At 42.7% G+C, this 27,421-nt stretch overlaps 1 protein-coding gene across 9 annotated transcripts in view; it reads right to left on the bottom strand.

The window, feature by feature from the left end:
• The window catches only part of shank2.S (SH3 and multiple ankyrin repeat domains 2 S homeolog), a 299,657-nt gene that overhangs the window by 197,403 nt on the left and 74,833 nt on the right, over positions 1-27,421 (bottom strand). For all 9 annotated transcript variants that reach the window (XM_041561943.1, XM_041561941.1, XM_018260197.2 and 6 more), the window contains exons 5-9: positions 26,764-26,872; positions 15,832-15,983; positions 7,345-7,512; positions 3,132-3,248; positions 266-343 (exon numbers count right to left, since the gene is read on the bottom strand). In XM_041561943.1, coding sequence (XP_041417877.1) covers positions 266-343; positions 3,132-3,248; positions 7,345-7,512; positions 15,832-15,983; positions 26,764-26,872 — 624 coding nt within the window. The remainder of the gene's footprint in view (positions 1-265; positions 344-3,131; positions 3,249-7,344; positions 7,513-15,831; positions 15,984-26,763; positions 26,873-27,421) is intronic.

Here is a 27,421-nt window from a genome sequence, read left to right as displayed (position 1 = left end):
CTTTTACCCATGATCAAACAATTTTACATTGATCCCTCTGTACTGTAATTTTCCTATACATATAGTGAACGTGAAGTCCTAGGGCCCTGGTGTTTAAACAATGCTTCAAACTTTGCAATCTTTAATCATAAAAAAGTATTATTCCCTTTATTAATTACGCTGTTGTTTCCTGTACGTTTGTGTAGTTTGTGTATTGCTCCAATGCCTACCCCCACCAAACAAACCCCTCATTTATCTGTGATAATGCAGTAGGCAGTTCCCTTACCTGGAATGGAGACTGGCTGTTGTAGTTCTTTATCTCCTTGTTTGTCCCTCGGAACAGTAGCACCCGGGCGCAGCTGTCCTGTATCAGGGAAAAGCAGTCAGTGATGAGCCCATTCCTAACCAGGTCACAGTCTGATCTTCTTCCCTTCCATCTCGATGAATGAATATTACAGAGGGGGCAGAGCAGCCAGTAAGAAGGCAACGAGGGCCCCAGTAAAGGCTCCTAATGGCTTATATATCATTAACGCACCGCGCATGAGAGCGCATATTAATCTAGTGACCGTGATGCAGAATGTGCCTGGGGCAGTGGGCGCCGCTCAGAGCTGGCTCAGAGGAGACTTTGGATTTTATGGGGCAGAAAAGTGTTCTAAAGGGAACTTACAATCTGTTTAAAGGAGAACTAACCCCTAAAAATGAACTTACTGCCCCAGCCTAAAGTTTCAGCTTGTCAATAGCAGCAATGATCCAGGACTTCAAACTTGTCACAGGGGGTCACCATCTTGGAAAGTGTCTGTGACACTCACATGCTCAGTGGGCTCTGTGAATTGGACACTAAACATTTTCTTTTCGAAATATTAATCTGCATTAAAAGTTACATATAGGTCATGTTGGTCATTTTTCAGTTCTTTGTAAGTAATTGTCACTTGAAGTTACTAAACCTGACAGTTTTGCCAACCTGACTGTCACATCTCAGCCTGTCAGTGAGAGATTCTAATGCTAACGCACAAATATGGCAGCCCCCTCACACAGGAACAGGGGACACCAGACAGGTAATGTAAAAGCATTGGGCAAATACTTTATGGCAAAGTTATAAGTGGCTTTCAAAGGCAATATTATAATAGATGTAAAAAAGAGTTAAATTGTTGGTGTCAGGGGGTGCTTCACCTTTTAGTATGTTATAGAATAGCTAATATCAAGCAACTTTTCAATTGGCCTTCATATTATCTTTTTTTTAAATGTTTTTTAATTATTTGCCTTTTTCTTCACTGACCCCATTTAAAAAACAAATGTTATGTAAGGCTACACATTTAGGGGCAGATTTATCAAGGGTCGAAGTGAATTCGAGGGAATTTTCAAAGTAAAAAAATTCGAAGTAACTAAATTCGAAGTAATTTTTTGGATACTTCGACCATCGAATAGGATACTACGACTTTGACTTCGATTCGAAGAAAAATCATACGAATATTCGACCATTCGATAATCGAAGTACTGTCCATTTAAAAAAACTTCGATTTCAATACTTCACCAAATTAAACCTGCCGAAGTGCTATGTTAGCCTTTGGGGACCTTCTAGAGCATTTTTCTAAGTTTTTGGAAGTCGAAGTAAAATCATTCGATCAATCGCTGCAATCCTTCGAAACGTTCAATTCGACTTCGACCGCAGGATACCCAAATTCGCTGAAAAAAACTTCGACTTCGATATTCGAAGTCGAAGTATTTCAATTCGACGGTCGAATTTCGAAGTATTTTTAATTTCGAAATTCGACCCTTGATAAATCTGCCCCTTATTGTTACTTTTTATTACTTATCTTTCTATTGAGGTCTTTCCTATTCATATTCCAGGCTCTTATTCAAATCAGTGCATGGTTGCTAAGGTTATTTGGACACTAGCACCAGACGGCAGATATTGCAAATTGAAGAGCAGCTGACTAAAAAGCTAAATAATGTTAAAAAAACGCAAATAATAAAAAATGAAAACCAATTGCCAATTGTCTCAGAATATCACTCTCTGCATAAATGAACTAGAGTTAATTTTAAGGTGCACAGCCCCTTAAAGTGTCAATAATTTCCATTACAGTAACCCACTAATATTGTACTAAGTCGGATCTCGCTGCTTTGTGCTCAGTAACGGAACTATCCGTGCGCATTTTCTTTGCGGCTGCAGCCGACTCCAGCCGGCTAAAGAGCACGCGATCTGCCGGGGGGGGGGGTGGACCCTGGCCCAGTTGCACCCCCTGCCCCCCTGGTAGTTACACCACTGTTTGTGCTGACTCCACATGAATGCAAAGTATCTCAGGCTAAAGTCTCATTAAGCCGATCCTTCTAGGCACTTATTTGATGGCCGGGGAATTTCTTTTCTTAATAATCGTCTCTCTCTCTAGCACAGATCCTGCTGAGCTCACACTTACTGAGCAAACCCACAAACTCCCCGGGCCTCTTTGTGCCCACTGAGCATTTTACTGCCTCATTAACTGCCCTCTGAGACACCCCTACCCGGAGACAATGGGGAGATAAAGGAGACACCTCACCTGAGCTGAACCCAGAGATCTCTTATACGGTTTCATTCACAAGAAATGGATCTGACTTAAAGGGGTGGTTCGCCTTTTAGTATGTTATAAAATGACCAATTCTAAGCAACTTTTCAATTGGTCTTCATTATTTATTATTTAGAGTTATTTGCCTTTTTTCGTCTGACTCTTTGCAGCTTTCAATTGGGCGTCGCCGACCCCTTCAAAAAAACAAATGCTCTGTAAGGCTACAAATGTATTGTTATTGCTACTTTTTATTACTCATATTTCTCTCCTATTCATATTCCAGTCTTTAATTCAAATCAATACACGGTTGCTAGGGTAATTTGGATCCTAGCTACCAAATTCCTTAAAATACAAATTGAAGAGCTGCTGGACAAAAAGCTAAATAACTCAAAAACCTTAAACAAAAATACATGAAAACCAATTGCGAATTGTCTCCGAATTTTACTCTCTACGTCATACTAAAAGTTATCTCCAAGGTGAACAACCCCTTTAATGGAATAATTAGGAACAAGATGAAATGGGTTATAAAAAGGGAAAAGGCACAATGCCACTTGAGCAATGAATGAATAATGGGATATTGACAACGCTCTCCTGGAAAATGGGTTCACCGACCTGATTATAGAGAGCACAGATATGAAGAGCGGTGTTTCCGGACGCATTTTGCACTCCCGTGTGGGCGCCATAGAACAGCAGGTGCTCCAGGTGCTGGAAGTGGCCGTATCGGCAAGCCTGCAGGGGAGACAGACGGGGGTCAATATGTTGCAGAATTGGGGTTATACACAGATACAATAGTCAGTACAGAGATATTAGAGGTCTGGGGAAGTCTGACTTATTCCCAATGGGATTCCGCCCTCACATGGGAACATACACCCTATATATGCACAGTTGCACTACATGGAGTTCATTGTATATTCTCCCATTAGATAAGGGCAGAGCTCACTGCTTGTACAGAATATTCATTGCTGGATAATTAAATGTACACACGGATGAGAGCTGCCATGCCATTTGCATTAGACAAGACAGTATGAAGACATAGCTGTTTGCCCAGAGCATTCACATATTGCCGAGGGCTGGTCTGTTGTTTCCAAACAGAATGAGGGTTTAGTTTACTGTATGAATACAAGTGGAAGCTGCCATAGTGCTTACTGTAGCTGAGATATTACCCATACATACAGGATGCCCTTACAGAGAAGCTTCTAGATAATCTATAGATACACTCAGAGGTACCATCAAGGGGGTACTGCAGGTATCAGCGCCATGGCAGAGGGGACCCCACTGCTTTAAAATAGGTTTGAATTAGGGATCCAGGATTCGGTTTGGAATCCTTCTGCCCAGCTGAACTGAATTTGCATATGTAAATTAGGGGCGGGAGGGAAATCTCGGGAAATCGTGCATATTCAAATTAGGATTCGGATTCGGTGTTCGGACGAATCTTCCGCGGAGGATTCGGGGGTTCGGCTAAATCCAAAATAGAGGATTCAGTGCATCCCTTGTTTGAATTGATGGAAGTGAACGGGGTTTTGGTTGAAAGTGTGTGGGGTTTAGTGCAATGGGCATGTTTAGGGTTGATCAAGGGTGCAGTCATGCACCCGAGGGTAATTGTTTTTTTTTCAATTGGGACCCCACACTACTTCTGCCCGTGTCTAGGAGACTGGTGAGTTAATAATTTGGGCCCCTTTTAAGAAGGAGGGCACTGCTATGCAGTGGGGTGGGGGGAGATTTGTGTCTTAGTGGGCACTTGAGTTATATATAAATATACCTGGGTAGGTATCCGTCCATTTTAAAGAAAGGTAGAAGGGAAAGCAAAGAAGCAGCATGGCAGCACCCACAATACAATAAATAAATATATGTAGGTATGAAACTCTCTGTATATAGCAGAACCTATTAGTGGTCACAACTAAATCACAAATTCAATGGAATTTGCAGGAAATGTTGCAGGCTCCGTATTTCTATATGTACAACTATTTTACATTACATAGTACTACTTGTGTGCCCAGCTCTGCCCAGTAAGTGGCATGGTAAAGAATTTAACTGCTAACCTACTTCCTAATAATGAGGGTACAGGTAATACTGATTAATGTTTCAACCATGGCCACTAGCAGGGTTATTGCAACAAAAGGCATGTGATTGGCCCCAGTCCCTGTATATCCCAGGAGAGACCTTTGCTAAGACGTACAGTACACTAAAGATTCCGGTACAGTAAGGGGATAACTGTACAGCTACTGTACAACGTCTCAACCAGCAGAGGGCGCCAGAGGCCTTGTGTGGGGCTCAGTCTGTTCTGCATGAGAAACTCAAGATGCTTTTTGTCAGGCCGACTCTTAATTCATCATTTAGGAGCAGAAACTCAGCGCAGGAACAATGTGCAACACAAGCTCAGGCCGGCAGGATCAGCCGGGCGGCGCATGAATGTTTCATGATGATGTCGAATCAGGCGGCATTGTGTCTTATTGCTTTCATTAACTAGGCTCGTTTAAAGGGGAAGCGCATTCTTTCTTCAAAAAGGGGATAATAACGCTTTAAAGTCCAGTAGCCCATAATGAGCAGTGTATGCCCATGAATGGGAGCTGCCATACAGTACTGCCACTTGTCTAACCAGAATGTAAAATATTGGCTGGAGGTAGGGGGCGCAATGAATTTAGGACTAATTACTAAACCAAATTGGAACCCTGATTTGTATATTTAAATCTGAATGAAATGGGCCAGACTGCATACTGGGAAATGCTCAGCTCCAGTATATCCATAATCAGGTATGGATTTATAATGGTCACGTACATCTTGTCTTTGGGCGGCAGGATTTTGGGCAATAGGTTGGAGATGTGAGTGCAAATTGGACTATACACCCCCAGGTTGTTATATCAGAGAAAGTTCTGACCTCAGGCGGTTGCCTGTTACTGATACAGGAGGCTTCTTCCGATGCTTTTCTGCTCAAGCCCAATACTTCTGCTCAGGTCCGGACTGAGAATTAAAATAGGCCCTGGCATCTCAGGTACACAGAGGCCCAATCAGCCCACACAGAGGCCCAAACAGCCCCCACCAGCCCACTAAGTACTGATTTCTATGGGACCTTATAGCAGCCCCTCTGGCATTTGCCAGAACCCACAGATTGCCAGTCCGGGCCTGCTTCTGCTTCACGGCACGCGAGAAATGAGCTGAGCATTGCGCATTGTGATCTTGTGAACATTATGCATGTTAGAATTTGCAGTTTTACACTTCTAATGGCATGAATTTGATAATAGGAGCACCCCCTTCTTTTCTCAACTTAAAGCAGTCAATATCGATGTGCAGGTGGGGATTTTCCTGACCTGCAGCCGCCCTCCCACCACCTGCGCCCACCTGAGCCCGACTTTCTTTTATAGACCCGTGCCGACCTGCGCTCCCACCACCTGCGCCCGCCCAAGCCCGACTTCTGGGTTTCTTTTATAGACCTGCGTAACCTGCCAATGACATCACAAAAGGGGTGGACGAGAGACGCGGGTCTATAAAAGTTCAACCCGGATGTCGGCTTTTGGAAGAGGGAGAGCAGTCAGAAGAGCTCAATTGTGCGGATTGAGCTCTTCTGACTGCTCTCCCTCTTCCAAAAGCCGACTTCCGGGATGAGCTTTTATAGATGGGCGTCACTCTCCCGCCCCTTTTGTGACGTCATCGGCAATATAATAATAATAATATAATGCGCCGTCCGCGACCCGAAAAGGAGCTTGCGAGGTCGGCCCGAACCCGCCCTACCTGCGGCTATCGGGTCGGCCCGCACCTCACTAGCAGGCAAGGCTGGGGCACACTAAGGGGATAGTGAAATTTCTACTCCAAATAGGTACACTTTCTGGCAGGGAGGGAATTTTTAGTATTGGTAGTGTAAAACTGCTAATGTCATGAAAACTAGAGGGAAAAAATGAAAGTAAATTGCAAAAGTGTTTAGAAGAGTGCTCTGAGCACTTTTATGTTATGTCACATGGGTGGGTGTAGGCAGGCCCGGACTGGCAATCTGTGGGTTCTGGCAAATGCCAGAGGGGCTGCCATAAAATGCCATAGAAAGTCACTATTTAGTGGGCTGGTGGGGAGCTGATTGGACCTCAGTTTACTTGGAATGCCAGGGCCTATTTTGAATCCCAGTCCAGACCTGGGTGTAGGTTCCCCTTTAACCAGCTCCCTGTAGCGTGTTAGTGAAAAAGGCTGGAGGTGCGATACCATCTGACATGTTTCTTTGCACTAAATGCATAACGAGAGTGAGCAATTAATTACAGATGGAAGATGCTCTCTGGAGTGAATAATATTCTCCCCTTGCTCATAATGATCCAGCTGAACTGTTCCTGCACCCCCCTCAGAGCTGACAAGAGTAAAGGATGGTGCGCGGCGACTCTCCTGCTCGTTCAGCAAATACATTGCATTATATAGGGCAGTCACAATGGATCCATATTTCTAGTATGAGCGGCCAAGTAAAAGCCAATCACGCGCATCCCGATAGGCGGTTAAAATTCCGGGTATTTATGTCATCTTGTAAAGTTTTTTTTTCATGATTAAAGGGAAATATTGGGGCCGCAGGGGAAAACAAATAGGCGTCAAATCCAAACACCTGTAACATAGAAATGTCAAACTCTTATATCTGCGTCTGTAACATAAACAAACGTGGGAAGTGGGATCTGCGGCAACTTAGTCTGTGCCTGTATAAAGGCCACATACACCCACGCGTTTCTAACTGCTAATTCACTAAACAAATGCCTAATGAAAGGAAATGTCATTCTAAGCAACTTCCCAATGTACATTCCTTACTCATTTCCAATGGGGATAATTCTGTACCAGGAAACGGCAGCAGCCGCTGGGCACTTACCTGGTGAATCTCCTGCCAGCCGTTTTCATCCTTGCACCCGACTGTCGCATGTTCATGAAGCAGCAGCTCGCAACAGTAAGGGTCCCCTCCTACCATGGCCGTGTGGTACAACGGGGTCAGACCCCGGCTATCCTTGTAATCCGGAGAAGCCCCCAGCTCCAGCAGGGTCTATAAAAAAAGAGACAGAATTGTACTTAAAAGATGTAAAGAAGTAAACTTTAAAAATGAATGAATGTAAAATAAGTGAGGGTGCTATTCTAAGCACTTATGCAATGTACAGTCATTATTTATTTATTTTTAATTCCAAAATATTAAGGGATACGTGTACTGTTAATATGAAAGAAATTTGTTCCAACAACGCCACCTGCTGGTCAGTTTCCCACCAGTCTGACCAGCAAGTAGTCAAGGAAGTTGTCAGGAGAAAGAAAGAGGCTGCTCTGATGTTCTTCTGCTTAGGAAAAAATAGAAACCTTTCTCAAATCTTTCCTAAGCAGAAGAACATCAGAGAAGCCTCTTTCTTTCTCCTGACAACTTCCTTGACTACTTGGTGGTCAGACTTGTTGGAAAATGACCAGCAGGTGGCGTTGTTGGAACAAAATTAACAGTACATGTATCTGTTAATATCTTGGCATTAAAAATAAATAAATAATGAATGTACATTGCAAAAGTGCTAGAATAGCACACAAATCAATCTTAAATTCACTTATTTTTAAGGTTTACTTATCCTTTAATAAGGGGGTGATAATGAGATCCCAGTGCCGTCACTAGGGTTGCCACCTTTTCTGGAAAAAAATACCGGCCTTCCTATATATTTATCTGTTCCCTATTAATAACATTGGGATCAGCCATCATTTTTACCGGCAACCCTAGCCATCACTGCCATGTTCTTATGCAATCACATATTGTCAAATCAGGGGTCTTCAGTTTTTAAAGGACAAGGAAAAGTAAAGTCACTGGGGGTTGCTCAGTTGTGAAAGGGATTGTTCACCTTTAAATGAACTTTTAGTATGATGTAGAGAGGGATATTCTTAGACAATTTGCAAATGGTTTTCATTTTGTATTATTTCTGTTGTTTTTAGTTATTTAACTTTTTATTCAGCAGCTCTCCAGTTTGCAATTTCAGCAATCTGGTTGCTAGGGTCCAAATTACCCCAGCAACCATGCATTGATTTGAATAAGAGACTTGAATATGAATAGGAGAGGCCCGAATAGAAACATGAGTAATAAAAAGTAGCCTTATAGAGCATTTGCTTTTTAGATGGGGTCAGTGACCCACATTTGAAAGCTGGAAAGGGTTAGAGGAAAAATAAGAGGAAAAATAAAAGTTGCTAGGAAAAGTTGCTTGGAATATGCCATTCTATGACATACTTAAAGTGAACCACCCTTGTAACTATTCTCAATATAAAGAGAGACTTCTTGGTGCCTCCAGCTGCTGTACAGGAACCCTCTTATCCAGAAACCCAATATCCAGAAAGCTTACTTAGTTTACTGCAGTGAAATACTGGACCAGGCCATAAATGCAGGTCTCCCAGCAGGCCCCAATAAGAGAATAGAACCTGGTGCCATTGCACCCCACTGTAGATTAGGGGTTGTGCTGTCATTTGGAACACCATAAAAACTGTCATAGGGACCTTAGACTGTAAGCTCCACTGGGGCAGGAACAGATGTGAATGATGTATAATCTCTTTCCAGTGCCATCGGATACGGTGGCGCTATATAATCTAGGACTAAATACTAAATGCTGCCGGCACACTATAAAATGACTTTTGGCCAAGTGACATATCGAATCCTGGACTCTGAGAATCCCTCATTTTAATTTTGAAATCTGACATGGGGCTAGACATATTATCAGTTTCACAGGTTCCCAGAGTCATGTGACTTGTTCGCTGATAAATACCAGTCACTCTTTACTGCTGCACTGTAAGTTGGAGTGTTATAACACGTCTCCTACCCCCCCCTCCCATCAGCCCATCACCAGAATAATGGGAAGGTAACCAGATAACAGCTCCCTGGTAGATATAAGAACAGCACTCAATTGTAAAAATCCAGGTCCCACTGAGACACATTCAATTACATTGAGTAGGAGAAACAACAGCCTGTCAGAAAGAAGAGCACTGGCTCTTTCTGAAAGCGCATGACCAGGCAAAATAACCTGAGATGGCGCCTACACGCCAATATTACAACTAATAAACTAATAAAAATCCACTTGTTGGGTTAGGAATTAAATTTTATATGGTAGAATGAATTATTTGCAGTGTAAATAGTGTCATTTAGAAATAAAAGCTACACCATAAAAATCATGACAGAATCCCTTTAATTTATATCAGGGATATAACCTTGCGTGTGTCTGTAGCAAGTCACAAATCTCTGCAAACAACTCCAAGATCCGGCACATCGCAGCCCTGTGTAACTTTTGCTTGTGCCAATCATACCCCTTCCCAGCGTCTCCTGAACTCCCAGCAACTTCTGGCCAGAGGTGAGTTGGCACACAGAGATTTCAATATTTGTTTTATGTGCACAAAGCTTAAGGGAATCTGTAATAATCCATATAAAAGCCTTGTTTCTTTTCAACAGAAGGGGCAGCGCATAGATTGGAACCCACCCAAACCCTAATTGGGTAGATAACTGATAGGAGTAACTGGCTTTTCTGTGTCCCATCCAGCTTTTCGCCTGCTCACTGAAAACAAATGTAAATAAAAATACAGTGACAATATCATATATAATACCCCAGAACTCACCAAAACGTACCAACACATGCCACAATATTTCCTAACATGTGTTCTGGGGTATTATATATGATATTGGCACTGTATTTTTATTTACATGTGTTTTGGGGTATTATATATGGAATTGGCACTATATTTATCCTGCCATGTGTTCTGGGGATATATTATATGGAATTGGCACTATATTTATCCTGCCATGTGTTCTGGGGATATATTATATGGAATTGGCACTATATTTATCCTGCCATGTGTTCTGGGGATATATTATATGGAATTGGCACTGTATTTATCCTGCCATGTGTTCTGGGGATATTATATATGGAATTGACACTATATTTATCCTGCTATGTGTTCTGGGGATATATTATATGGAATTGGTACTGTATTTATCCTGCCATGTGTTCTGGGGTATTATATATAGAATTAGCACTATATTTATCCTGCCATGTGTTCTGGGGATATATTATATGGAATTGGTACTGTATTTATCCTGCCATGTGTTCTGGGGATATATTATATGGAATTGGCACTGTATTTCTCCTGCCATGTGTTCTGGGGTATTATATATGGAAATAGCACTATATGTATCCTGCCATGTGTTCTTGGGATATATTATATGGAATTGGTACTGTATTTATCCTGCCATGTGTTCTGGGGATATTATATATGGAATTGACACTATATTTATCCTGCTATGTGTTCTTGGGATCTTATGGAAATGGCACTATATTTATCCAGCCATTTCTACTGGGGATATTATATATGGAATTGGCACTGTGCATAGCTACATAGTAAGTTAGGTTGAAAAACAACACACATTCATCAAGTTCAACCTTTTTAGTCTATATATAACCTGTCTAACTGCCAGTTGATCCAGAGGAAGGCAAAAAATTGCATCTGAAGCCTCTCCAATTTGCCTCATGGGGGAAAAATTCCTTCTTAATAAAATTGCAATTAGACAAGTCCCTGGATCAACTTGTACTATGAGCTATCTCCGATAACCCTGTAATCCCTCACTTGCTAAAAAACCATCTAATCCCTTCTTAAAGCTATCTAATGTATCAGCCTGTACCACTGATTCAGACTAGAGAGCAGAAAGCACACTCTGCATGGAGAATGTCTAATCAGCAACACGTTAATCTCCAAGGGAAAGTCACAAGTATGGAACCTACTATCCAGAATAATCCAAAAACCATAACTGTTTTGTTAAAATCTTCTTCGTTTTCTTTAGGGGATGCACCCAATCCCAGATTCAGTTTGGGATTTGGCCAAAACTGAGCTATATTTTAGCAGGATTCAGACTCCAAGAGCCTGGACGAGTGCAGGAGATCAAAGAGAAAGTCGGGACATTTCAGTAACTGCTGGCTGAGCTGTCAAAATCGGGACTGTCACAGGAAAAACGGGACAGTTGGGTGGTATGCCAAACAAATCCATGTTAATGGCAAAACATTTTCACTACTAAAGAGTAAAAGACAAGTAACCAAAAAATCAAGAATATGGTCACATAGCACAGGGAGAATAATGTTAAATAATTCAAGGCAATAAGACAGGAGGAGAGTCCAGAGCAGATGGGCCTCATTACACCATGTTGGGCATTACTGTTACTAACCCATAATCTAAGTGGCACAGACAGGTGACAAGGGCGCAGGTAGATTTTCATTTTAGATTTTCCTCTCTAATATTCAATCTGTTCCTTCCTTAAAGGTGCGCCGCCAGAAGGAGCAGCCTGTAATGTAAAATATTCCGAGTCACACTGAAGCTAATGGAATATCTTGCAGCAGGTGACCCAGTAAGATGCCGAAATATGCAAAATTACATTCAGGCCACGGGAAACCCTGGAGAAATACTTGCTCTGAGAGATGAGAAACAGTTTGAAATGCTGAGGGATATTGCTGCCAGCATGAGGGTCAGAGGAATCGAGCCCTGTCTCATTAAAGGGCACAGATAACCAAATCAATGAGGGGGCCGGGAACATGGAGCAGAGGGGTAAAGGCCACGGATGATTGAAATGTCAGCTGGTTTAACCCCCTTTATACAGGGCATATATTAAAGTTATAACTACACCCACAGGGCCACAAGAAGGTACAGTGGGGATGAGGGAAAGTGTATTTACATGTGAGGAGAGCAGGGGTTATTTAACAAAACTACTCTATTGCTTGTAACAGAGTAAATGTTCCTGGGACTTCTGACTCCATATGTGCCAACTATAGACAACATTTGCTGATTGCAACTGCAATGTGTCCCCACTTCTACTACTACATCTCTCCCTACTATACCTGATATCCCACAGCCACAGTCCCTTCCCAGATACTATTATCCACTTTTACTATAGGCACCATCTCTCCCTACTATACCTGCTATCCCACAGTCACACTCGCTTCCCAGAGACTATTATCTACTGTTACTATAGACATCATCTCTCCCTACTATACCTGCTATCCCACAGTCACACTCCCTTCCCAGAGACTATTATCCACTGTTACTATAGGCACCATCTCTCCCTACTATACCTGCTATCCCACAGTCACACTCCCTTCCCAGAGACTATTATCCACTGTTACTATAGGCACCATCTCTCCCTACTATACCTGCTATCCCACAGTCACACTCGCTTCCCAGAGACTATTATCTACTGTTACTATAGACATCATCTCTCCCTACTATACCTACTATCCCACAGTCATACTCCCTTCCCACAGACTATTATCCCACTGTTACTATAGACACCATCTCTCCCTACTATACCTGCTATCCCACAGTCACACTCCCTTCCCAGAAACTATTATCCACTGTTACTATAGACACCATCTCTCCCTACTATACCTGCTATCCTACAGTCACACTCCCTTCCCAGAGACTATTATCCCACTGTTACTATAGGCACCATCTCTCCCTACTATACCTGCTATCCCACAGTCACACTCCCTTCCCAGAGACTATTATCCACTGTTACTATAGGCACCATCTCTCCCTACTATACCTGCTATCCCACAGTCACACTCCCTTCCCAGAGACTATTATCTCACTGTTACTATAGGCACTATTTCTCCCTACTATACCTGCTATCCCACAGACACAGTCCTTTAGGCACAATAGCTCCCTATCCCTCGCCAGGTATGGATAACGAATTCTTTTCAATAAATCATTATAAGCTCCACTATGTGCCGAACCAAGGACAGAAATTCCCTATTTTCATCTTTCAGCTTTTCCCAATACATAGGGAAGTGCAAGTCAGAATCACAACTTCTCTTGCCATAATCGCATTGCTCTCCTGAAACATATGTAAAATGACATAAGGTGTATGATTGTGATGTCTTCTTCTTGTTACAAGGAATATCTATGCACATGTTTTAAAAAAAAAAAAAAAAAGTAATCTTAGGAGTTGTTAGTCAATCGAAAATTGAATTGCAATGATTCGGATAAAATGTAAATCTTTGTGAAACGATTTGCTTGCTGCCAACCTTAAGTTCTTATTTCCATGATGTCCATCAATGTCAGCGAGTGAGATTCACAGAGTCCCCAGAAGCAATAAAACCTTCCCTATATTTAGTCTGCCTTTAATGCTATGAGCTGTCATTTGGAGGGCTTATTTATTAAAATGTGTGATCAAGGGTTGGGCGCACGAGGCTCCAGCTTCATTCATTCCAGCTGAAATATTCCAGTAGAAATTTAAAGTCTAGAAAAAAAAGTGATGATTATTTTGTTTCCTGGGAGCCAATTACTGCAAGCAAAAATTAAAGGGTCTGTTTTATCTAAGTGTGAGCTATTTTATTGAGCGAGCGATCGTCTTCAGCAGGAGATATTCAATAGTAAAATACCTGTTGGTGTTATTGATCTGAAAGAAGAGGAGGCCCTTGAAATAAAGGAAGTCTCAAACTGCTATCAGAGGAGTAAAATCATGGGGGCCGGTAATCAAGGAAAATTATAAATAGATTCTTTTATACTATCCCATGGCCAGTTTCATATATAAAACCCCTGAACACATCACAAAATAAATACAGTGCCAGTTCAATATATAATACCCAAGAACATATGGATGTGTAAATGTATTGCCAATTCCATGTTTAATGCACCAGAACACTTGGAAGTATAAAAACCTACCAATTATATATATAATACGCCAGAACACAAAGCAGGATAAATACAGTGCCAAATCCATATATTATACCCCAGAACACATGCCAGTGAAAATACAGTGCCAATTCCATATATAATGCCCCAGAACACCTGGAAGTATAAATACAGTGCTAATTCCATATATAATACACTAGAACACACGGCAGGATAAATACTAGGGATGCACCGAATCCCAGATTCGGTTCGGGATTCGGCCAGGATTTGGGCTTTTTCAGGAGGATTCGGATTCGGCTGAATCCTTCTGTCTTGCCGAACCGAATCCGAATCCTAATTTGCATATGTAATATGTAATTTGCGTATTGCCACAAAACAAGGAAGTAAAAAATGTTTTCACCCTCCTACCCCTAATTTGCATATGCAAATCAGGGTTCGGATTCAGTTCGGTATTTGGCCGAATCTTTCGCAAAGGGTTCGGGGTTTGGCTGAATCCAAAAAATGGATTCGGTCCATCCCTAATAAATACAGTGGTAATTCCATATATAATACCCCAGAAAACATAGCAAAATAAAATAAATAAATAAAATACAGTGTTAATTCCTTAACAAAAACATTTTAGTACCCAAATATCCAGTATGACTGTATAATACCCCAGACCACAGCGGGATAAAGGCAACTTCACGTACAATACCTCCATCCTGTTTGTTGTAGGGAAATTCATTTAAATCTACCCATGGGCAACATATGCACAAATGAAGATGTCCAATCTACAACCCTCCAGCAGGTGATCAATATTGACTAGAAAGCTTTAGATTAAACCAGTGGTTCCTAAAATGTGACAATGACCTGTAAGGCCAGGCAAAAGGAGGGGGTGATTTCTTGGTCTTCTGCAGAGGGAATGAAAGACCAGAAACTAAGGTGGAAACAAACCCCAGCAATGAACCGTGGGACAAGGAAGGGTAGGGATGAATAGTGTGAGGTCAACCATTAGTCTCAAACTGATCAATGTAAGAAGGAATCCCTGTTATGTTTTGGTAGCCGAGGATGACTAGAGTATAACAGTGCTTTATTAGCAGGCTCATGCAGCTATTACACAACAGTAAAAGTATGTGTCCACCAGAACAGAGTGTTACATAACACAATTTGTTTGAGACACACTCACTTGTGACCAACCCAACAACCTATTGGCCAGTTTAAGTTCTTGATCTGTTATTGATTGGAGCAGGATGAAAATCCCACCGGTCACAGACTATATAAGGTTATGGATGCAAACCAATAGGTTTGGCAAACTCGGCAACATTTCAACCAGTGGCGTAACTAGATGGGCCTGCAGCAAATTTATTTTCGGGCCCAACATATTCAGAGATTGTCTCTTTTACCAATATATATTAAATTGGCTCATTAATTAGGGCTCTGCTTCTTCTGTAGTTATGCCCCTGGTTTCAACTACTTGGCTAGAACACCCCACAGAGATACTGTATTTAATGTAACCTGTGTACAGCTGGAGTAGCAAAGTGAATGAAATGAAAAGACCCAGGGATAGTTACACATGGTGCCTCACATGTTATATATTAGGTGATATCCAATATCATTGGACTCGTTCTCATAAAAATATGAATGTCCAAATATGAGGAAATACACCAAGTATGTTTAGTGATGGGCTGGTGGACGGGTTAATAGCACCTACCACAAGAGCTGACTGATTCTTTGCCCTTGCTGCTTTATGCAGAGCTGTCATTCCATCTTTGGCTCTGAAGTCCAAGTGGGCCCCCCCGTTGCGCAGAGCCTTGATCATTTCAATTGCGTTATCCATCTGCGCAGACAGTGTCAGAGGGGTTTCTGCAAGACAAGGGAGAGACAAGTCCATCCAGCTCTTCCATCGGTGACATGCAAACACAAAGAAGATGTATTCAAAGAGCTCTAGATATTCTACAGGCTCAGTTTCCTTCCTGACACTCTTGGTTGAGGTCTGCTGATTCCATGGATGGCCACAAATAACACAAGTGATGCAGAACAGGCTAAACACATGAATATATCAGGCCGTATACAAGAAAAGCCCAGCTTTACTGGAGACATTAAGCTGAAATACAGGATTGGGAAGAGGGGGCCATAGTGGTCCCCATTAAACATCTGCTACTGCTGAATTGTTTGATGAGAAGGAAAATATAATAATCTAATTTTATAGTCAGGTAAAACACATGGATGGGCAGGAGACAAGAACTGACCCATATTGCTGCACACTTCCATCCATTGCATTCAAAGTCTCATGTAGAAAATTGATTAAAACATAACTTTTAAAAACCAAATTAAAATAAAAGGTTGTCCAGAGATCAGCAATTAAAAACAGGGTTAGTAGCAGGGAACCAAATTGACCAGAGGCAGTGGGTTGGTCAGATGTACAGTATAGCTACTTGTGATGTATCTGGGGATTTGATTAACCTGCCTGATACAGTAAACTATATGACAGCCACAGTCATCTATCGGTAATGGTTAAATGGCTTAGGAGATCAAGTCCTTAACCTTCTCAGGCTCCAATCCATCACCATCCCTTCGCCCACATCAAATCCCCTTCCAGATAATAGATAAGCAAATCGACACCTAGTGTCTGGTTTATCCGTGACTTTAAATATGCTATGCCTCAGGCACTTGGTAAGTTAGAAAATGCCCAACCCCTTCGCCCACAGAGTATTCCCTCCCGGATAGTGGATAGCTACCCCTTAATTAGGTTTTGTGGGGCGCCCTGCCTAACCAGCTTCTAAAATTGCGCCAGGAGACATGGCTCATTGATTTGAACTCTCGACAGAGCATCTTAGTTGACCTGCGCCCTCAAGTCAGCATTATATGTCTATACGAGGCATTAAATGACATTTATGTTACGTTGACTTTGCCCTTTTGTGCATTTTTTACTGTCACTCTCTGGAACAGGAGGCTCATTTGAGGCTCCCCTGTGTCCTGTTTAAAAGACAAGACTAAAGACTTAAAGGGAAATGTACACCATTTCCAAAGTAGGGTTTGTCTTCAGTTTAATGAGGGCATCCAGTTCTTTTGAAAATTCTCCCCACTCTCATCTCTTGTATTGAGTACTGTTTAATACACTAGTTACACAGCCTAGTTACACAGTACAGGACTCCAGAGTAGGGATGTAGCGAACGTCGGAAAAAAAGTTCGCGAACATATTCGCGAACTTGCGCAAAAATGCGAGCGGTTCGCGAACGGTTCGCGAACCCCATAGACTTCAATGGGAAGGCGAACTTTAACATCTAGAAAAGACATTTCTGGCCAGAAAAATGATTTTAAAGTTGTTTAAAGGGTGCAACGACCTGGACAGTGGCATGCCAGAGGGGGATCAAGGGCAAAAATGTATCTGAAAAATCTGCCTGTGTGTGCTTGGAAGAGATAGTGTAGGGGGAGAGCTGTTAGTGATTTCAGGGACAGATGATAGTAAGCTTGCTGGCTAGTAATCTGCTTGATACTGCTCTGTATTGGAGGGACAGAAGTCTGCAGGGATTTGAGGGACATTTTAGCTTAGGTAGCTTTGCTGGCTAGTAATCTACTGTTCTCTTTAAACAACTGCCATACGTTGACCTTGTAGGCATTGTTTGCCCAGTTTTTTTGGACGCAGCCACTGAAGCACAGTTGCCAGAAAAAATATGCCATATAAATGCTGAAAATAGTAATTTTTCGCCATACGTTGACCTTGTAGACATTGTTTGCCCAGTTTTTTTGGACGCAGCCACTGAAGCACAGTTGCCAGAAAAATTATGCCATATAAATGCTGAAAATATAAATTTTTTTGGTTGCAGCCACTGAAGCACAGAGGCCAGAAAAATTATGCCATATAAATGCAGAAAATATGCATTTTTTTGGTCGCAGCCACTGAAGCACAGTTGCCAGAATAATTATGCCATATAAATGCTGAAAATATAAATTTTTTTGGTTGCAGCCACTGAAGCACAGAGGCCAGAAAAATTATGCCATATAAATGCAGAAAATATGCATTTTTTTGGTCGCAGCCACTGAAGCACAGTTGCCAGAAAAAATATGCCATATAAATGCTGAAAATAGTCATTTTTTGCCATATACGTTGAGTCAACGTATGGCAAAAAATTACTATTTTCAGCATTTATATGGCATATTTTTTCTGGCCTCTGTGCTTCAGTGGCTGCGGCCAAAAAAACTGGGCAAACAATGCCTACAAGGTCAACGTCGTTGACCTTGTAGGCATTGTTTGCCCAGTTTTTTGGCCGCAGCCACTGAAGCACAGAGGCCAGAAAAAATATGCCATATAAATGCTGAAAATAGTAATTTTTTTGGTCGCAGCCACTGAAGCACAGTTGCCAGAAAAATTATGCCATATAAATGCTGAAAATATAAATTTTTTTTGGTTGCAGCCACTGAAGCACAGAGGCCAGAAAAATTATGCCATATAAATGCTGAAAATATAAATTTTTTTGGTTGCAGCCACTGAAGCACAGAGGCCAGAAAAATTATGCCATATAAATGCAGAAAATATGCATTTTTTTGGTCGCAGCCACTGAAGCACAGTTGCCAGAAAAATTATGCCATATAAATGCAGAAAATATGCATTTTTTTGGACGCAGCCACTGAAGCACAGTTGCCAGAAAAAATATGCCATATAAATGCTGAAAATAGTCATTTTTTGCCATACGTTGACCTTGTAGACATTGTTTGCCCAGTTTTTTTGGTTGCAGCCACTGAAGCACAGAGGCCAGAAAAAATTAAACCAGTAGGGTTTGCACCCTAGTTTGTAACGGTGGCGGAGGGAGGAGGAGGACGCTAAAGGACAGCTGTGTGTGGAGTCATGAGGCTTGAAGAGAAGGACAGCTGCATAGAAGTCAGAACAAGTCTTCCGGCGTGCAGTAACCCTCCGAGATCCACCCCTCATTCATTTTAATAAAGGTCAGGTAATCGACACTTTTGTGACCTAGGCGAGTTCTCTTCTCAGTTACAATCCCTCCTGCTGCACTGAAGGTCCTTTCTGAGAGCACACTTGAGGCGGGGCAAGACAAGAGGTTCATGGCAAATTGTGACAGCTCTGGCCACAGATCAAGCCTGCGCACCCAGTAGTCCAGGGGTTCATCGCTCCTCAGAGTGTCGATATCTGCAGTTAATGCCAGGTAGTCCGCTACCTGCCGGTCGAGGCGTTCTTTGAGGGTGGATCCAGAAGGGTTGTGGCGCTGCCTTGGACAGAAAAACATTTGCATGTCTGACGTTACAGACTGGCCAAAGGGCTTTGTCCTTGCAGGTGTGGCTCGTGGCAGGATTACTGGCACCTCTGCCCCTGGAATGTTGATGAGTTCCTGAAGTGACATCACCCTTAAAAGCATTGTACAACATGTTTTGCAGGCTGGTTTGTAAATGCCGCATCTTTTCGGACTTGTGGTATGTTGGTAACATTTCTGACACTTTATGCTTGTACCGAGGGTCTAGTAGCGTTGCGACCCAGTACAGGTCCTTCTCCTTAAGCCTCTTGATACGGGGGTCCTTCAACAGGCATGACAGCATGAAAGACCCCATTCTCACAAGGTTGGATGCAGAGCTATCCATCTCCGCTTCCTCATTATCAAGGACTGCATCATCCACGGTCTCCTCCCCCCAGCCACGTACAAGACCAGGGGTCCCCAAAAGGTCACCACTAGCCCCCTGGGAAGCCTGCTCCTGTTGGTCCTCCTCCTCCTCCTCCACAAAGCCACCTTCCTCCTCTGACTCCACTTCTGGCACCTCTCCCTGCGTTGCAGCAGGTGCCTGGGTTCGTTCTGGTGATTCCGACCAGAAATCGTGCGCTTCCAGCTCCTCGTCACGCTGGTCTACAGCCTCATCTGTCCACTCGTCGCACGGCACGCTCCAGGAAGAAAGCGAAGGGTATTAGGTCGCTGATGGTGCCTTCGGTGCGACTGACCATATTTGTCACCTCTTCAAAAGGTCGCATGAGCCTGCAGGCATCGCGCATAAGCACCCAGTAACGGGGGAAAAAAATCCCCAGCTGTGCAGATCCAGTCCTACCACCCAGTTCAAAAAGGTACTCGTTGACGGCCCTTTGTTGTTGCAGCAGACGTTCCAACATAAGGAGCGTTGAATTCCAGCGAGTCTGGCTGTCAGAAATCAAACGCCTGACTGGCATGTTGTAGCGCTGCTGAATGTCAGCAAGGCGTGCCATGGCTGTGTAGGAACGTCTGAAATGGGCCGACACCTTTCTGGACTGGGTGAGAACGTCCTGGAATCCTGGGTACTTGGAGACAAAACGTTGGACTATTAAATTTAACACATGTGCCATGCAGGGCACATGTGTTAAATTGCCTAGTCTCAACGCTGCCAACAGATTGCTTCCATTGTCACACACCACTTTTCCGATCTGCAGTTGGTGTGGGGTCAGCCACCGATCGGCCTGTGACTGCAGAGATGACAGGAGTACAGATCCGGTATGGTTTTTTGCTTTCCAGGCACGTCATCCCCAAGACAGCGTGACAACGGCGTACCTGGCACGTCGAATAGCCTAGGGGGAGCTGGGGGTGCACAGGTGTGGAGGAGGAGAAGGAGGACCCAGCAGCAGAGTAAGAAGAAGAAGAAGACGAGGTAGAGAGCGATGGAGGAGTAGAGGTGGTGGCAGAACCGCGTGCAATCCGTGGCGGTGACACCAACTCCACTGTTGTTGTTGAGCTACCCATTCCCTGCTTCCCAGCCATTACCAAGTTCACCCAGTGGGCAGTGTAGGTGACATACCTGCCCTGACCATGCTTGGAGGACCATGCGTCAGTAGTCATATGGACCTTTGGCCCAACACTAAGTGACAGAGATGCGGTAACTTGGCTCTGCACATGTTGGTACAGGTGTGGTATTCCCTTTTTAGAAAAAAAATTGCGGCTGGGTACCTTCCACTGCGGTGTCCCAATTGCTACAAATTTGCGGAAGGCCTCAGAGTCCACCAGCTGGTATGGTAAAAGCTGGCGGGCTAAGAGTGCAGACAAGCCAGCTGTCAGACGCCGGGCAAGGGGGTGACAGTCAGACATTGGCTTCTTACGCTCAAACATGGCCTTCACAGAAACTTGGCTGGTGGCAGATGACTGGGAATGGGAACAGGTGGTCAAGGTGGAAGGCGGAGTGGAGGGTGGTTCAGACGGGTCAAGGAGAGCAGAGGTAGAGCAGTAAGATGCTGGACCAGAAGGAGTGTGGCTTTTAGTTTGCCTGTTGCCTTTGAGGTGTTGCTCCCAAAGTGCTTTGTGCTTGCCGCTCATGTGCCTTCGCATAGAAGTTGTACCTATGTGGCTGTTGGGCTTACCAAGGCTCAGTTTCTGACTGCACTCATTGCAAATTACAATGCTTTTGTCAGAGGCACACACATTAAAAAAATCCCACACTGCTGACTTTTTGGAAGTGTGCGATCTGGCGGTAACAGTAGAAGTTGGCGGAGTTGGCGGTATTGGCGGCAATGGCGGGTGCGTTGGCCGGCTGAACACAGGTGCCGATACATGTTGTTGCCCTGCTGATCCCTGCGGGCTGTCCTCCCTGCTTCTTCTAAGTCTTATTCTCCTACTGCCTCTCTGACTCTCCGTCTCTCCATCTGAACTACCCTCCTCTTGCTCTCTTCTACTAGGCACCCACAAAACATCAATCTCCTCATCATCATTCTCCTCAGATGCATCAATTTCTTCTGACACATCACAGAAGGAAGCAGCAGCGGGGACCTCCTCCTCATCACTCATTATGTCCATCTCTATCGTGTTCTCTGCCAGAATTAAATCTGGTGTAAGGTCCTCATCTCCTTCATCTTCTTCTGGCAATAATGGTTGCGCATTACTCAGTTCAAGAAACTCATTGGAAAATAACTCCTCTGACCCCAGTGAAGAAGGGGCACCGGTGGTGGAGGAAGTGTTACGTGGGGTGGCCATAGCAGTGGAGGATGAGGAGGATGTTGTGGTAAAGTTAGAAACGGTAGAGGATGGGGTGTGCTGTGTAAGCCAGTCAACTACCTCTTCAGCATTTTGGGAGTTCAGGGTCATTGGCTTTTTAAAACTGGGAAATTTGCTAGGGCCACAGGATTGCATAGCAGCACGGCCCCTAGCACGGCCTCTGCGTGGCGGCCTGCCTTTGCCTGGCATTATTTTTAAAAAAACAACAACAACAACAAAAACTCAGTTGGTTTTTCTGGAAACGATAATACACACAGCTAGATGGCGGGTTGAAGAAAACACTGTGCAAATAATGCCTACAAAGTCAACGTATACACTACTACAGCGGTGGATACGGATTACGTAAAATATATGAATGCTGCTTGAAAAAAAGTAACTCAAGTGGTTTTTCTAGAGACGATAATATTATCAATATTTAGACAAAATGTGAACAAGGTCACACAGCTCGATGGCGGGTTGAAGAAAACAGTGTGCAAATAATGCCTACAAGGTCAACGTATACACTACTACAGCGGTGGATACGGATTACGTAAAATATATGAATGCTGCTTGAAAAAAAGTAACTCAAGTGGTTTTTCTAGAGACGATAATATTATCAATATTTAGACAAAATGTGAACAAGCTCACACAGCTCGATGGCGGGTTGAAGAAAACAGTGTGTAAATAATGCCTACAAGGTCAACGTATACACTACTACAGCGGTGGATACGGATTACGTAAAATATATGAATGCTGCTTGAAAAAAAGTAACTCAAGTGGTTTTTCTAGAGACGATAATATTATCAATATTTAGACAAAATGTGAACAAGCTCACACAGCTCGATGGCGGGTTGAAGAAAACACTGTGCAAATAATGCCTACAAGGTCAACGTATACACTACTACAGCGGTGGATACGGATTACGTAAAATATATGAATGCTGCTTGAAAAAAAGTAACTCAAGTGGTTTTTTCTAGAGACGATAATATTATCAATATTTAGACAAAATGTGAACAAGCTCACACAGCTCGATGGCGGGTTGAAGAAAACAGTGTGCAAATAATGCCTACAAGGTCAACGTATACACTACTACAGCGGTGGATACGGATTACGTAAAATATATGAATGCTGCTTGAAAAAAAGTAACTCAAGTGGTTTTTCTAGAGACGATAATATTATCAATATTTAGACAAAATGTGAACAAGCTCACACAGCTCGATGGCGGGTTGAAGAAAACAGTGTGCAAATAATGCCTACAAGGTCAACGTATACACTACTACAGCGGTGGATACGGATTACGTAAAATATATGAATGCTGCTTGAAAAAAAGTAACTCAAGTGGTTTTTCTAGAGACGATAATATTATCAATATTTAGACAAAATGTGAACAAGCTCACACAGCTCGATGGCGGGTTGAAGAAAACAGTGTGCAAATAATGCCTACAAGGTCAACGTATACACTACTACAGCGGTGGATACGGATTACGTAAAATATATGAATGCTGCTTGAAAAAAAGTAACTCAAGTGGTTTTTCTAGAGACGATAATATTATCAATATTTAGACAAAATGTGAACAAGCTCACACAGCTCGATGGCGGGTTGAAGAAAACACTGTGCAAATAATGCCTACAAGGCCAACGTATACACTACTACAGCGGTGGATACGGATTACGTAAAATATATGAATGCTGCTTGAAAAAGTGACTCCGGTGTTTTTTCTGGAGACGGTAATATTATGGATATTTAGACAGAATGGGAACAAGGTCACACAGCTCGATGGCGGGTTGAAGAAAACAGTGTGCAAATAATGCCTACAAGGCCAACGTATACACTACTACAGCGGTGGATACGGATTACGTAAAATATATGAATGCTGCTTGAAAAAAGTGACTCCGGTGTTTTTTCTGGAGACGGTAATATTATGGATATTTAGACAGAATGGGAACAAGGTCACACAGCTCGATGGCGGGTTGAAGAAACAGTGTGCAAATAATGCCTACAAGGCCAACGTATACACTACTACAGCGGTGGATACGGATTACGTAAAATATATGAATGCTGCTTGAAAAAAGTGACTCCGGTGTTTTTTCTGGAGACGGTAATATTATGGATATTTAGACAGAATGGGAACAAGGTCACACAGCTCGATGGCGGGTTGAAGAAAACAGTGTGCAAATAATGCCTACAAGGCCAACGTATACACTACTACAGCGGTGGATACGGATTACGTAAAATATATTATGGCTGCTTGAAAAAAGTGACTCCGGTGTTTTTTCTGGAGACGGTAATATTATGGATATTTAGACAGAATGTGAACAAGGTCACACAGCTCGATGGCGGGTTGAAGAAAACAGTGTGCAAATAATGCCTACAGGGCAAATAATGCCTAAAAGGTCAACTTATACACTACTACAGCGGTAGTAAAATAAAAAAAAGTAAAATAAAAAAAAATGAATATTAAAAAAAAAAATTAAAGTTGGTGCTGCTGAACTACTAGGAGCAGCAGATTAGCACACCAGTCCCACTCCCCAACACTGCTAGACTAATAGCACTGGGCTCTTATAGTAGTAGTAGTAGTAGTAGTAGTAAAACAACAAAAAAATAAATAAAAGCAGTCCTTACAAGGACTACTGTTATTGCAGCAGTCAGCAGATGAGATCAGAAGCAGGACAGCTGCCCACTGCAGCTACATACAGAGCACTGCAGTAGAAGGTAGATTACTAGCCAGCAAAGCTACCTAAGCTTAAATGTCCCTCAAACCCCTGCAGACTTCTGTCCCTCCAATAACAGAGCAGTATCAAAACGATTACTAGCCAGCAAACTTTCAACTGTCCCTGAAATCACTAACAGGCAGCAGCTCTCTCCCTACACTATCTCTTCAGCACACACAGGCAGAGTGAAAAAACGCTGCAGGGCTTCGGTTTTTATAGGGAAGGGGAGTGGTCCAGGGGAGAGCTTCCTGATTGGCTGCCATGTACCTGCTGGTCTGGGGTGAGAGGGCAAAAAAAAGCGCCAACAATGGCGAACCCAAAATGGCGAACGTCGCGCGACGTTCGCGAACTTCCGGCGAGCGCGAACACCCGATGTTCGCGCGAACAAGTTCGCCGGCGAACAGTTCGCGACATCTCTACTCCAGAGAGCAAAGTGCAAAGGAAATTGCCAACTGCGGCCTTTTAATGCTTTTTGCACCCTATAAATGATCCCTCTGCCTACAGAAGAAATTTACGTCCATGGATTTTAAGCTTTCCTGGAACTGACACTGTTTTATTGGCGGCCCCACACAAACCGCTTTTTTTCCGTACTAGGATCTTACATTTTCCTGGTAATTGACGCCCAGTTTGACATGGTCCCCTGGTAAATGGAAAGTTGGGGTATTACTGTATATATCCATTTAATAGTTGGAAGCGAGAACAGATAGAACATTTGGCAAAACTGAGTCGTTCATTTTAAAGGCCAAATGAAGAAACATTCTAATTTGAAAACATACATGACTTGCTATATGCTAGTTTAAAACCAGAAGACCACAGTAAGCGTGGGCTACAGAATATATATATATAAAATATGGCATTTTCAATTCTGTTTCCTTAGCGCAGATAATATTCTGTAACCCCTGCAGAGCCGGGACATCCATCTCTCCGATGTTAATCCTGCAGTCATCACATTTTCCTAATCGCTTTCCGGTGAATCCACGGATGCAGCCTCTGATCTGAGTTCTTATCTCCGCAGAGAGGAACAGATAAGTAATGTATTAAGTTTTATCCCAGCCCCTTATTGAATCCCTAATAGAAAATGTTGATGATTAAATCCTTAAAGGAACAGTAACACTAAAAAATAAAAGTGTTTTAAAGGAATGACAATATAATGTACTGTTGCCCTGCACTGGTAAAACTGGTGTGTTTGCTTCAGAAACACTCCTTTTGTTTAGCCATGGGGGGCACATGATACACAGTAGATAACAGATACATTCTAATGAATACCGTTGTATACTAAAGAGTTTATCTGTTATCTTCTGTGTATCCTGTGCCTTTTCTCCTTTTTCAGTTTTGAATGGCTGCCCCCATGGCTCACAGCAGCTTGTTTATATAAACTATAGTAGTACTTATCTGTTATCTACTGTATATCCTGTGCTTGAATGACTGCCCCCATGGCTACACAGCAGCTTGTTTATATAAACTATAGTAGTACTTATCTGTTATCTACTGTGTATCCTGTGCTTGAATGGCTGCCCCCATGGCTACACAGCAGCTTGTTTATATAAACTATAGTAGTACTTATCTGTTATCTACTGTGTATCCTGTGCTTGAATGGCTGCCCCCATGGCTACACAGCAGCTTGTTTATATAAACTATAGTAGTACTTATCTGTTATCTACTATGTATCCTGTGCTTGAATGGCTGCCCCCATGGCTACACAGCAGCTTGTTTATATAAAACTATAGTAGAAGCAAACAGACCTGTACCAGTGCAGAACAACAGCACATTACAATATCATTACTTCAAAACACTTTCATTTTTTGGTGTTACTGTTCCTTGAAAGACAAGCATGAATTAAATGGTGGGGGTTATTGAATAATATATACATTTATATGAAACCCTGTATAAAATGTGCAGCTATGGATTGGGTCTGTGGTGTTTATATACTGGATACATACAGAGGAGAAGTCATTGTATGTCTCCATATGTGAGCATTGCAGAAATTGCACTTTTCCTACCTCCATTATCTGGGTCGTGGTAGTTTGGGTCCAGCCCTCGGTCCAACATCTTGCAAATTTTCTCCACGGAGCAGTGATGCACATAATCCATAAATTTCCTTAGATTACCCTGAAATATGGAACAATCAGCAAGAATTTAAAAAAAAATTAACTTGTCCAGTTGGGTTAAGAAGGGGGTTCTAGAACCGATGTGGACCTGCTCCATCTATTGATATCAGAGATGACCTCATAGAGTTTAGGGCTTTCACCAGACAAGATTGGGAGGCCTTGTGAGTAGTCTGCTCCCCAAATCACCCCTCCCCCAAAATAGAAGCCCAAACCAACTATCCCCCAGTTTTCAGGTCATGCTTCACATCACTATTTAGGACACCCTAGCACTTGATTCAAAGAAAACCAAAGTTGGTGTTGGATGGTGTTTAGCAAGGGAGGGAATACAGGGTTATGAAAGATAGCTCCTAGTACAAGTTGATCCAGGGACTGGTCCATTTGCCATTTTGGAAGAATTTTTTTCCCCCTCTGGAGAGGCTTCAGATAGGGTTTTGCCTTCCTCTGGATCAACTCGCAGTTAGGCAGGTTATATATAGACTTAAAAGGTTGAACTTAATGGACGTGTGTCTTTTTTCAAATTAACTTACTATGGAACTATTTTACCCCATAA

The sequence above is a fragment of the Xenopus laevis genome, chromosome 4S (assembly GCF_017654675.1).
Source record: "Xenopus laevis strain J_2021 chromosome 4S, Xenopus_laevis_v10.1, whole genome shotgun sequence".
Classification (NCBI taxonomy): Eukaryota; Metazoa; Chordata; class Amphibia; order Anura; family Pipidae; genus Xenopus; species Xenopus laevis.
This window is presented reverse-complemented; position numbering and strand designations above follow the sequence as displayed.